Source organism: Microtus pennsylvanicus, chromosome 7 (genome assembly GCF_037038515.1).
Source record: "Microtus pennsylvanicus isolate mMicPen1 chromosome 7, mMicPen1.hap1, whole genome shotgun sequence".
Taxonomy (NCBI): domain Eukaryota; kingdom Metazoa; phylum Chordata; class Mammalia; order Rodentia; family Cricetidae; genus Microtus; species Microtus pennsylvanicus.
Window position 1 is genome coordinate 75,422,386 of NC_134585.1, and position 12,938 is coordinate 75,435,323.

Genomic DNA, 12,938 nt, shown 5'->3' on the forward strand with positions numbered 1-12,938 from the left:
CGCCAGCTTGTGTTAAACGGATATAAAACTAGCCAGTACAATGAGCTAATGCATTATATTTGAAAGTATTTATGACAGTCAGGTAGTGAAAACAAAACAGAAAAATATTGCCATGAATTTGATAAGTTAGAGATGATTGATGTTTTTCCTCAGTGAGATAATTAGGAAAGTGGGACATAGTAGGTGGTTCTCTTTATGTAAAATGTTCAGAGCGGGCAAATTCAGAGAGACAAAGTGGGGATGTGGACATGCCAGGAGGAACGGACGTGCTTCGGAGCATTGGGCTGCCTTGGGAGGGGTTGCTGAAAATGTCCTAAAACTAGAAAGCACAATGAATGCCCAACTCTAAATGCACCAAAACCTATCAAATTATATATCAAATTTAAAGGAGTGAATTTTATGTTATGTGAATTATAGTTCAATAAGTGAAAACAGAGAATTAGGACTCCAGATATGGCTCAGTCAATGAAGTGCTTGATGCAAAGCAAAAGGATCAGGGTTCAGATTCCCAACACCCATGTGAAAAGTTGAGCTTGGTGTCACATGTCTGATTCCGGCACTGGGAGATAGAGATGAGTGGATCTCCTCAGCACTCGTTAGCCAGACAGCGTTTGTTGACAGCACAAAGCAACAGTGACGGATATAACTGCATAGTTATACTTACACAACCTATGGAAAGCTCTTAATACTGTGAAAGTCTCACAGTTGTGGCTGACCTCAAGAAACTGATAGACTATAGAACCTGATGGTGGCTTATGCCCCAAAGCTAGAAAGAACCCAGAGCCCTCTATTCTCTAGCTCCACAGAATAACTTCTTCTCAAAACTGGAATGAGCTTGGATACAGACTTTCAGCCAGTCTGGCCTCCAGGTGATAATGGCCCCGATGGCATCTTGAATACTACCTGATAGTGTGAGCACAGGGTTCTGCTAAGTAGAGCCTGGATCCCCACCATGGAATTCAGTCTGCTACACTTGCAGTACTTGCTATGAAGCAACAGAAATAGGAAACTAATAAAACTGCCAGTCTAACCTGTAAGTAGAGACGATAAACCCTCACTCATGCACTTTGTTATGGGTTATTAAGTCTGCTCACTATTCCTAGAGTCGTAAGCCTAACACAGGCTTGAGGATTTTCTGCGCTGTCTTAGTGCATGTTGAAGTCAGTGAACATCAAAGCTAAACAAGTCAAAATTTTGTTTACCTTTAACAGTTTTGCCTTAATCTTATGAAATTTGTATCCTTAAAGTTTTATCATGCTAGCATTTCGTGTTCATCTCTTTTCCAATGGAGAGGGTAAATGATAAAATTTTGAAGACAATTTGCATGTAGTATCCATGTAAATCCAGGTTTAAAATATCAGGTTCTGATAGATTCTAAATTTTCATGAATTTGTAAGAGTATTTATTGCTACTATTACATTAATTTTATGACTCATGGGATTAAAAAATCAGAGTACAGATGGGAACCAGCCAACATAAGCCTTCAGTTATTAATAACCACAATTTCAATGTGTAAAAGTCCACTCTACTCAATTATACAATTAGTTGAACATTTCTCTTTCCTGTTTTTCTTCTGTATGACCAAATCCTCATTATAATTTTAACCCATTTATGTCTACAACATTAATGTCACCTCAGGCCTTCTAGGACTTCACGGAGGACATGCTCAGAATGTCTCTGAGGCCCACGTGATTTGAGATGGTGACAGCAAGTCTCAGTGGACTTCAGTGTTCTTTGATACCTGCTATTCCTGCTCTTGTACAGACCCCTTCCATGTCCAATCACGGCTGCTGTTGATCACCCACAGAAAACAGAAGTGGTGGCACGTGATTTACGAAACTGTCCTAATGAAGATGCTGTGGCCTCTCTACTTCGCACTCAATGTCTCCCATCTCAGGAGAAGAGCTCAACATTAAGACTCCCACAGAGCCTTACTGAAGTCAGATCTCCCACTCCCAACTATCATCTACCTAGACAGCCTGTAAGAAAACTACCTTAAAGGTAGATCCTGTCATCCCAGTCAAGCCTTAAGTGACTATGACACCCCTACCCAACCTTAACTTTAGGCTCATGAATTAGATGACTCAAACAAGCCATTTTGAAGTTCCTGACTAAGGAAACTATACCAACATATATTTATTATCATTTAAGGACATCTACTTGGAGTTATTTCTCATATAGTATGGATAACAACTGTAACAACGGTGGTGTCTAAAATAATAGGGCATGCCATGGTAGGACGAGGTGCTGAATCCTGAATGGCTTGCCAACCAGCTGCCTTTCCTATACACTTGTGTTTGTTTATGATCTGCAGAGCCTCCTAAAGCTCAAAGAATAAGTTTCTCTTTTGCCCGAGTCTAACACTGATATTGCTATCAAACACGAAAAATTTCAAACACGAAAGGTCACTTCTGTTTGAATATACAGGTGGCATTCATAGTTTAGCTCACTCACAGATACCTGTAGTGTGTTTAGATATGTGTGAACAAGGAAAAACTCCTCGCTGAGAGTGTTCAATAAGAGGATTATTTTCCCAGTTTTAAGAAGAAATCATAAAAGTAATATGTATAGAATAAGAAAAATAATCATCAAATGGTTATGATGACTACTCACTACAGAATTAAAAATAAAACAATAAAATACTTCTACACAATACACTTTTTATTTCTAGCATAAGGTTTAAATATATATCCAACTTAAAGTAGAAATAAATAGAAAATATTAAGAGTGGTAATAAAATATGGTAATAATAAATTGTATAGATAAAAACACACTAAGCTGGCATACCAGTGTATAGAGATGTATATCTCTCTAAGATGAAACCAGAATAATTTCTCTAGAATCGGAAAGAGGAAGCATACTGCAGAGTTTACTTCTGTGCATCCTACACACACACCTCTACTTCCAGCATTTCAAAGTCCTTTATGGAGGGAAAAATCATCACAAATCCAGGCTGCAGTGTGGCCGGCTTTGTGATACCCATGTTCCACAGCCTCCTTTTCTACACAGCTAGGGCAGTTGGATCCACGGGTCAATGGTGAAGCCTGGCACCTCGGGTAGACTGACAATAGTCTTCAATGGGACTTTGAGTCATTCCAGGCAGGCTTTGATAGCCTATGCCTCCATTTTCGGAGTTGTTTCTGCCTTGTTCTCAAAGAATGGTCATCACCTCACGCTCCTATTCTGAGAACTGCCAGTGTCCTTCCGTTCATCTCAAAAAATACTTGGAACACAACATCTGCCACGCTTGCTGTTTTCCCTCAAAGAAAATGTAGCCCCACACATTGCCCTGCCTGCCATATGCCACGTATCCTTCTTACTTTGATGAGCTATCAGCCTCTGCATTTTCCACCTGCTATCAGCCCTGGCTATAATCACCCAGCTGACTCTCCACCTGCTGATGTCACGTCCCTGTAGCATCCTGCCCTGTCTGGATTTTCTCCAAAGGAGCAGTGGGTGTCCCTTTCCCAACCCTGTGGGTGAAGCAAACTCACAGTCCTGGAGTCTGAATTACTCTACACTCATCATACAGGAGTTAACCAAACATGGCTGCAATAGACGGCTTCATAAAGTAGAAACCAGAAAATAGATAACCTTTTCCTTAATGAGGAAATAATGCATGGAAAATTAATGGTAATCTATCAAAGCACCTCAGCCTTTCCTTTATGGCCCAATGAACTACGATTTTTCCCGAAGCAGAGTAAATAGTCTGTGTGTACTTCTCCAGAGAGCTTGCACAGCTGAGACGGTAGTGTGCACCACGTGTTTAAGATTGCTGTGGGCTAAACATAGACCCTAATAACAGATGCTCAGCAGAGCGCTTCTACTCCGAAACTCTTAACCCTGGGGTTAGAAGCCAAAACATAGCTTACTTTAAATAGACTCCTCCAACAGAAAGCTATATAAGACACGGTCTGGGGGTGGGGAATCCTGTTCTATAGTTAGAAAAGTAAACATCCCTTAAAGGTATCAATTTTCTTTTCCCAGGAGTAAAGCCCAGTGTGGCCATACTCTCGACCTTTAAATGTAATATGGTCTGATTACTTGCAATCTAGTTTTTTCAAGTCCGAGAAATCTCAAATGATTTTAACGTCTGTGTCTGAGTGTGTGCACGTGTGCATGTGTGCACACAAATGCAGGTGTGTGCCTCCACAGCACATGTGTGGAGGTCAGAGGACAACCTTGGCACTCAGGTGCTCTCTAACTTTTGCTTGAGACTGAGTCTCTCTTTGGCTTGGAGCTGCATCACAGAGGCCAGGCTAGTGGGCCCCCACACCTGAGGCCTGTGTGTCTCTGTCACCCACCTCACCATCTCTGAAACTGCAGATGCATTTTTCATGGACTGTGAGATCAACTCAGATCTTCAGGCTTGCAAGAAAAGCACTTAATGAATGAGCCAACTCCCCAGCCTAAAACACTGTTTTGTTTTATTTTTTTTAAATTGTTTTCTTTTTGCTGGTTATTGTCTGGGTGTTATGGAGAGCAAATGCTATCTCCTATTTCAGACTTGTCTTTAGTCACGGAAAGTCAGCTGTGGTTTACATTGCTGAAGCCACACAGCTTAGTAAATAAACATTACTGTTGGTAAATCGAGCCAGTGGCCCCGTAAATTCTTCTAAAAGCAGCGTTAGAATTAGCACCCGACTGCTGCCCTACAAAATGAACTTTGGGGACTGCACTGAAAAATATGTGGAATTAAGTATAATGCATGAAATCTGTAGTTCTCAAACATATACAAGTCCTGCCTGCCTTCTTCACTATTTTTTTCCACTATTTTCCTTAAGCGTTGTTACTTTTCAAATCAATGGCTACTTTGAGCCTTTAAAGAATATGATAACTCTGAGAACGCGAGTTAGCACAAGGGCGGCTAAAGGCAGCTGGAAATACACACAAGGTCTTTAACTAAATGCACGGCTTAGCATGAGCCTCACCCCCCATCCCGAAATCAGGAACAGCTTATGAAAGCAAGGAGAGCAAACTGGAAGCACCAACAGCCCAAGGCCTTGGTATATTTACTAAAAGAACTATTTTAATACTATTTGACCCGAAGTACAGCAAATTCCTAACAAAAACAATGATCTTATTTCAAAGTCATAAACTTGGTTTTAAAAAACGCTGAAGAAATACTGTGTTGCAAATATCAACTAAATATGTAAACACTGCATACAGACACGATTTCCCTGGGGGGAGGTGGTGTCTAGGAAGTAAGGTTTGAGCAAAAGTAACATTTAACAGAAATGTTAAATTAAAAATAAACAATAGGAAGCTAAATGACAGTTATCTCTGTTGTAAAGTCATTATTTCTTGAATAACCAAAACAATACGTCCTTCCTAAAATGTGCTCATTTCAGTAGCACTTGTGTATTTAGAATGTCTAGAGGAGATTCATCTCCCTGTTAACCTATGATTTCATCAAACAACAACAACAAAGAGCCAGACATCACTAAATTGGCTCCCTACAGCTAATTTCATGGTTTGGGTTTACTCAGGGAAGTAAGTGATCATTTGCCAGCCCCATAAACATGTGATTTGTAACAACATCCTCCTAAATGTAAGCTCAGAAATAATGATACATACGTTGCTCATGGGGGAGGGGGGAGGTATTTGAACCTTACACTGTCTCTCACTCTAACTGCTCATATTGCCAGGCCGCTCTGTGGTCAAAATAAGAAAGAATACATATAACAAATATGACAAGTTACAGTATCAAACGATTTCTTACCATAAAAAAATAGTTAAGAAAAATGGACTTCTGTGTTTTTCAAATATAATTCTCAGGAGCTAAATCTTGTACAAATGCTTACATTTTGAAGCAATAACCCTTCGTCGGTTTTATGAAGTGAAGAATAATGAAATAATACTCTGAGAAGCATTGCATTTTACATTTCTCTACATTTTCTTGAACGCTGTTTTTCAGACTATTTATTTACTTTGACTTAATGAGTATAGAACTTTTGTTTGCATGCATGTCTGTGTATCACGTGTATACTGTGCCTTCGAGGGCCGGAAGAGGGTGTTGAATTCCCTGGGATGGGAATTACAGATGGTTGTGAACTGCCGTGTGGGTGCTGGGAATCAAAAGCAGGACCTCTGGAAGGAGCGGCCAGTGTTTCTAACTGCTGGACCATCTCTCCAGCCCCTTATACCTATCATTTTGAATTAAACAGAACCCATTATTTAATTTGATAATTCTCTAAGGAGTAAGCAACCAAAAGTTGCCTATAAATCTCTCTGGATAATTTTTTATCATTTATGGAGTAGGAAATTAGAACCTTCCTATATGTGGCTGATGCCAAGGCTGAGTCAATATTCATATAAAATCAAATATAATAATCACTCAAACTAGTGATTTTCCAAGTCATATATGATACAACTTAGAAAATACTTCATTTGTTCAATCACAACTATTGTCTGCTGGTTTATCTCAAGGTCCTGAATACTTAAAGTAATTATTAAAGAGTAATGTATCATTTTAAGCATGGGAAATTCTATATTACTATAAACGATTTTGCTTGGTTATTCTATTAGCAACAAGCTGACAGGAACAAGTTAGAAAAATGAAGAGCCATAGAGTAGGAAAGACTGTAAATAATGAGACCGGACCACTGTCCATTTGAGCTTCACATTTTGGTTAGAAATTTGAAATATGATAGAGAATGCTTCTGTTGGGATGTGTGGATGGGGGTTAAAATGCAAAGAACATAATATCATATTCACGTAAATGGAGTGTGATTAAATAATACAGCACACGAAGTACTTAAAATGCTGCTTATATCCCTTAAATGACCTGGGAGTGATGGTTTGCTCCTGCTGGAGATGAGATCAGCTCTGCAGCTCATTATAGATGCAGGGAAACAATATTTGAGTTTCTTTTACATCTCTTGACAGTTTGATAGATTTTTTTTCAATAAACTCAAGTCTTCAAAGTGAAAAGTTCAAACAACTTTATCACATTTTGGCTACAAAGCATGGAAAAAAAATCATACCTCTTTTAAGTATCCTGAGTAGAGGACAGAGAGCAGGAATTGCTAGAACCATAGCATAGCACAGCTGCACTCGGTCTTAACGCTACTGCCCTTTTCTCTTTTCTTTATTTAACATTCTGGTTCCAGTTCCCTTCCTTCTCATCCTTCATCCATTTTAGATGTGATTTGACATCTCAGACCTCTTGTTTCCCAGCCTTATTGACTCTAGAATCTATCCTGAATTATTTTCAAAGAATATTACAAAGCTCAGAAGGCTGAATGCTTTAAATAATTTAAATATTACAAATAGGTGATATCACAGATAACTTTGGCTTTTTATTCATAGGTGATTTAAAAACATTGTCCAAAACAATAATATTGAATCTAAAAGAAGTGTTTGAGAAGGCCAAGAGAAAATGGCAAATGAAGTAATTATAGGTATTTATGACTATTCTTTATATTGCCAAAATCACAGAGTTCAGTTGCTTTAAAATATATGTACCTGCAACAGATTTAGATTCTTAGAACAAATATAACTGTAAGACACATGGGTTCATTTTTGCTGGCATTAAGATAGTATTCGTAAATAACAACATTTTGAGTCAAACTATTATAAAAGACCTTTGTCCCCTTTACAGCCACAGTACAGCACAGACTGTCACCCTAAAAGCCAGTTTAGAGTGGTGAGGAAAATACCATAAATGGAGGAAAAGTATCTTAGTAGCTCTGTTAGCTCAGCCAGGATAATTCTCTGGACTAGTTTCTTCGTTTATTAAGAATTTAATCTCAGACAATATCAAAATATTCTCCCAAGAAATTATTGTATTATCTAGTGAAATTCACATTCCTTGCTTTTTTAAAAAATCTGAAAACATAAGAAATTCAAGAAGAAAGTCACTTGGGGTAATCAATCCCCGGTTTGGGGGCTACCTCTCACCCATACAGCCCATTACAAAACATTCTTTAAAACATTAAGAGGTGGGTTTTTTTTCTTTTGCAATGTTTTTGTTACTTCTGTGTTTCTCCAGTGAGAATTTGATAGACGGCAACACAATGTCATGATGTCAAATGGTTGGATGCCTCTGTGTGGAACTTAAGGTGTCTACCCATCAAGGGCAGGTGGAAGCTGGGTTCTGTCACGGTTCAAGTTGTTTTTATATGTTCTGGCATTGTATCTTCCCTCCATGGAGATAGCAATTTATTCTGCTGCTGTACCAAAGGCTTAGAAGCATTACATTTGGAGCTATTTTTATACCTACATTTCCTTTACCATCTCAAGTAATATTTGGTATACCGTTAAAGTGGAACAAATCAATGGATGACAACAAACACAAAGACATGAACGTTCAAAGAAGGGAGAAGTGGACAAGATCCCAACCCACTAGTCTACTGAACCACAAGAAGGATGGACCAAGTTACCTGTCTTCCCTTTGGACCCTTCTTCCCACGCATCCCCGGAATGCCCTAGAATATAGAAAAGTCAAAAGTAAGTACTTGCTGAATGAATGCATTAAATAACATAGCTCTTTTTCTCGAATATCAATTGATGAAATATAAATGAGTGTAATATTCAGAAAAGCATCAATATATTCATTTAACTTAAACACATTCATTTAACAATACATTCAATTATTTCCTCCCGAAAGATTCCTGATGTCATCTAAGCTTTCAAATGGGGCCCTTCCCTTCCTTGGTAATAATAGTTGTTTGTGAGGAGTAGGCTTGCCACCAATAATGGCAAGCCTGGAGAACAGGGACATCTCATTTTCTACAGCTAAAACAGGATGTGTGTCCTCCTCTGTCTTCTCTTCTTTCTCTGCTTGGAGATAAACAAAGTTAATCAAATCCCTGCACTGCCAGCTTCCAATTGTATGCGAAACCGATTTCAGTGAAGCAAGACAGAGGAGGATTCTTTCATTGTACCAGATCATCTTTCGTGAAGATGCCACCAGCCTTGCTTCAGGTTTCTCGTCATGAGCCCCAGTGGCCATATTCTAAGCATTCTTACTTCCTGCATGTGGGCAGGGATGAATCACTTGCTGTGTATATGTCTTACTCTCTCAATCAGTAATGAGGATGCTATGTGGGCATTACAGGAGTTAATTTACATGAAGTGTTTGCAGAAAAGTGTGCGTGTGTGTGTGTGTAGTGGTGTCATTTGTATTTTATTAAATAAAGCTTGCCTGAAGATCAGAGAGTAAAACAGCTGCATTGATCAGCCATACAGACCAGGCAGTGGTGGCACACACCTTTAAGCCCAGTGGCCACACTATTTTGCCATAGAAACAGGCGGTAGTGGTGCGTGCCTTTAATCCCGGCACTAGAGAGGAATATAAAACAGGAGGAGACAGGTTTCAGCTCAGTCTCATTCTGAGAATTCCTGGAGGCAGGATCGCCATTTCAGACTGAGGTAGAGATAAGATCCAGTAACTTTTTTGCTTTTCAGGTCGAACCCCAATATCTGTCTCTGGGTTTTTATTAATCGTGGTGTGTGTGTGTGTGTGTGTAGCTATTTGATAAATCGTGTACTATTCCAATGATTATTAACATTTTCCTTATTTCAATCTACTTTGAGTCCGAGTTGTTGGGAGCAGTGAGACCCCAGATCCTGAATTTCTTGTAATCCCCTGATCTGAGTGCCTACAGCTGCTCTGAGTATGAGACCTTCAGGAGTTCCTGATGGCAGGAGAGTAGTTTCTGGTGGGTTTGGTTGGGGCGTGGCTATCTCTATATAATCTGCCCCTGAACACAATAAAGGGGGCATTCTTGGGGAATTCAAGGATGACCCGTGTCGCTGTCTCTCTGTCTGTGTGTGTCTGTGTATTTTAACCTCCAGCCCCCTTGCCCGAAGCTCGGTAACTGGGTTCAAGTGCACAGAGCGCAGACACGGGGGCGCAGTATGCGCGGCATGAGTGTCTATTAACTGATATGGAAAGCACCCTACTTGACAATGTCACCTTGACTTATAGTCCTTTATAATCCCCAGGGAGGATAATATCCATCAGGACTGGGTGTGGTTACACAGAGCCCTTTTTCATATTTTAACATATATTTTAAAACTTGAACTTAAAAATCTCCAACTATATATGTTCACATCATGTTTCTTACCGAAAATGCAGTAGAATTTATAAAAGTCCAACATTTCTAGCAGGTGATTTCTCTTAGACTGAGCTCACTCACTCATTCAGTAGACTCCCCCCCACACATGTGAGTTTGTGGTCCCCACTGGATCACAAGGAGAATGTGTTAGAGGCAATATTTGAAGAAAATGACGTCACCCTTTCTCCTTCAGGTCCTATCTGTCCTGCTTCTCCTGGAGAGCCAATGAAACCCTTGAAGAAAGAAAATAATCTTTATATTGTTTTGTTTTACTGTTTCAGTCATAAAATTCTAAGCAGAAGTGCTTCAAATGTTATGTATCTTAATATTAAATTTAAAGATGTAAAAATCTGAACAACTTCTCCTTGTGTTGCTGCTTTTTGTCAAGATACTACACATAAATTTTTTTACTGATACAAAAGAGTAGAGAGAGTAACCAAGGCATGGTAGCAGCTGAAAATCAAAACAGCCAAAGCCTTTCCTTCACTGAAGTTCCTTGCCGGAAGATACAGAGACTGTGTATGTCAGTCACGAGAATGCAAGGCGGACTGCAAGCAGTACAGGGATGCATGCATTTCAGTGAGGGGAGCACAGAGGCCTACAGCACATAAATCTTGGTAGGCAGAAGCTGGAGAATGCAAGCCAAAAATAGCAACCGCGGCAACGGGTTGTAATCGGTAGCATGCTCTGTCATGGTGCTATGCTTCCTTTTTTCCTTGTTGATGAAGAACGGCTCACATTTTCCTTGAATGGCTTAGGGGTGTAAGGGGATGCCCTGACGGGAAGCTGACTCCCTTCTTACAGGGGTTTCCTTATGCACAATAGCGGTGATGACTCCTGCACCACCAAATTATCTCTACATTAAATTAATACACATCTCTTCACTTCTTCACTCCAACACATCTTCTGAGGCTTAGATTTGTGCATATGTAAATGATGCTACACAGTACACCGCATCCTAACAGCCAAAAGCAAGTTAAAAATTGGAAGTCAACAATAGTAATGCAAACACTGCATTGAGAAGGGCTTTTTTGTGCGTCTAAGGGAAAACGGCAAATGCACTCCTTTTAAAAATATTTGCAAAGCCCATAAAAAGTGTGGAAAGGGTAAGTACTTTGTATATTTTCTTTCTGCCTTTTTATAGGTATACTTAATAAACTGATATCTAACAAACAAACATGCTTACTTACTTGGACACCTTTAGGGCCTGGGTTACCTTCTGGTCCAGCTAAACCCTGTGTGAATGAAGGGTGATGTTAGGGTAGTACAGAATGTTTGAGGAGTTAACAAATAGATTGATAAAACTACAAAAGTAGTATAAAATTCAGAATGCAGTTTACCCAAAGAAGACTGCAAATGTTCAAAGGATTTTATAATTTCAGAACCCCAAAGGTATTACATGAAGTTAATATATAACTATATTTTACTCACATAAAGTACATCAGTAGGTGTTTTCAGGCACAACAAACCTGGCTTCTCTAAATTACTCTTCATTGGGAAATGATCTGTATTCTTCTAAGACACCTCTAACTTACTGAAATCTATTCTGGTTTAAACTTAAACTTCAAATCACTGTCCATGTATGTACTCATATTTTGTTTTTTTTTTTCTGGCAATGCACACCCTTACTAGATGGTTCCAGTACAATATAAATAGCTTTGCATAGTTTTAAGCACCTACAATGCAATTCTGTTAACAATAGATGAATTCTTATATTGTTATTTGCCCTTTTCTTGAGGATAAGGCTATAAATCTAGATATCAAAATGTAATTAATTATTTTTAGAAAACAATCATGTTATGAAATGTGTAAGAAGGAAAACTTATTCTACTATTAGTTTATGTTAAGTTGGGAAAGAAATTAAAGGAAAATACCTACAAAATGATAGAATCGGATTTTTTTCAAAACTACAGTGAACCACGGAGTACAGGGAAGATGAAAGTATTTCGCAGAGGCATGTGAGGACTGCCAACTGTCTCCCAGTTTTTACAAGTGTGTTATTAAAAATAACACTCCTTGCGGAGATGCTCTCACACTTATTTCATTTCAGTCAAGGTAGCGTGGGACTCATTTCAGATTTTGTTTGTCTCTTAGGCATCATAACTTTAAAAGTTCCAATGTAAAATGTACCAGATGTATTTACAAGCCAGGCTTCCACATCCAACAAGCCAGTCTACAGTGCAATGGTTGAAGAATTTTTACAACTTTAATTTTGATCATTTATCTAAGGACTTCACCATGAAGGAGAACTAACGTAAATGTCATTTGGACAATGACTCTCAAAATCAGAATCTGCAACGCGTATGTGATACGAAAGGAGAAGGGTAAACATAGTCACTGCACCTGCCTGCCAGGGTAGCCAGGTGAGCCCAGATTACCAGCGAGTCCTGGAACTCCCTGAAATGAAAAGTAAAGAAATAAGACAAACGAAATCCACAGGAGACACAAAGAAACACATTTGGTATTTTAGAATACCCAAATTTAGAAAAAAAAATCCCCATGAAATCATTGAGTATAGTGATGTGGATTATACTGAAGTCATTATCTGGAGATTAGGCCAAAAACTTTCTAATAAAAATGAAGAAAACTACTAAATGAAGGTTATAAGTGAGATACTGATCACTGATCATACATGTGGGAGGACAGAGCATAGTGCTGCCTATCGAGAGAGGAAAATTATTTCTGATGAAAGGCAAGCACATGTCTTAATAGTCTTTGTATCTTCATCATTCTGCACTCTTCCTTAATGTTGGAGCACCAACCCCAGGAGTCCAAGAAGATCGGTAAACTTCAAAGCCAACCTATAACTTCATAGAGAGTTTGACTGGGTAAATAGATCCTGATTGACAAACCTTTATAATGCCATGATTGGCC

At 39.0% G+C, this 12,938-nt stretch overlaps 1 protein-coding gene across 1 annotated transcript in view; it reads right to left on the bottom strand.

Moving 5' to 3' along the window:
* Col24a1 (collagen type XXIV alpha 1 chain) overlaps window positions 1-12,938 on the bottom strand; it is a 219,571-nt gene that overhangs the window by 182,561 nt on the left and 24,072 nt on the right. Inside the window, exons 7-10 of the mRNA XM_075981154.1 lie at window positions 12,408-12,461; window positions 11,255-11,299; window positions 10,244-10,297; window positions 8,385-8,429 (exon numbers count right to left, since the gene is read on the bottom strand). Coding sequence (XP_075837269.1) covers window positions 8,385-8,429; window positions 10,244-10,297; window positions 11,255-11,299; window positions 12,408-12,461 — 198 coding nt within the window. The remainder of the gene's footprint in view (window positions 1-8,384; window positions 8,430-10,243; window positions 10,298-11,254; window positions 11,300-12,407; window positions 12,462-12,938) is intronic.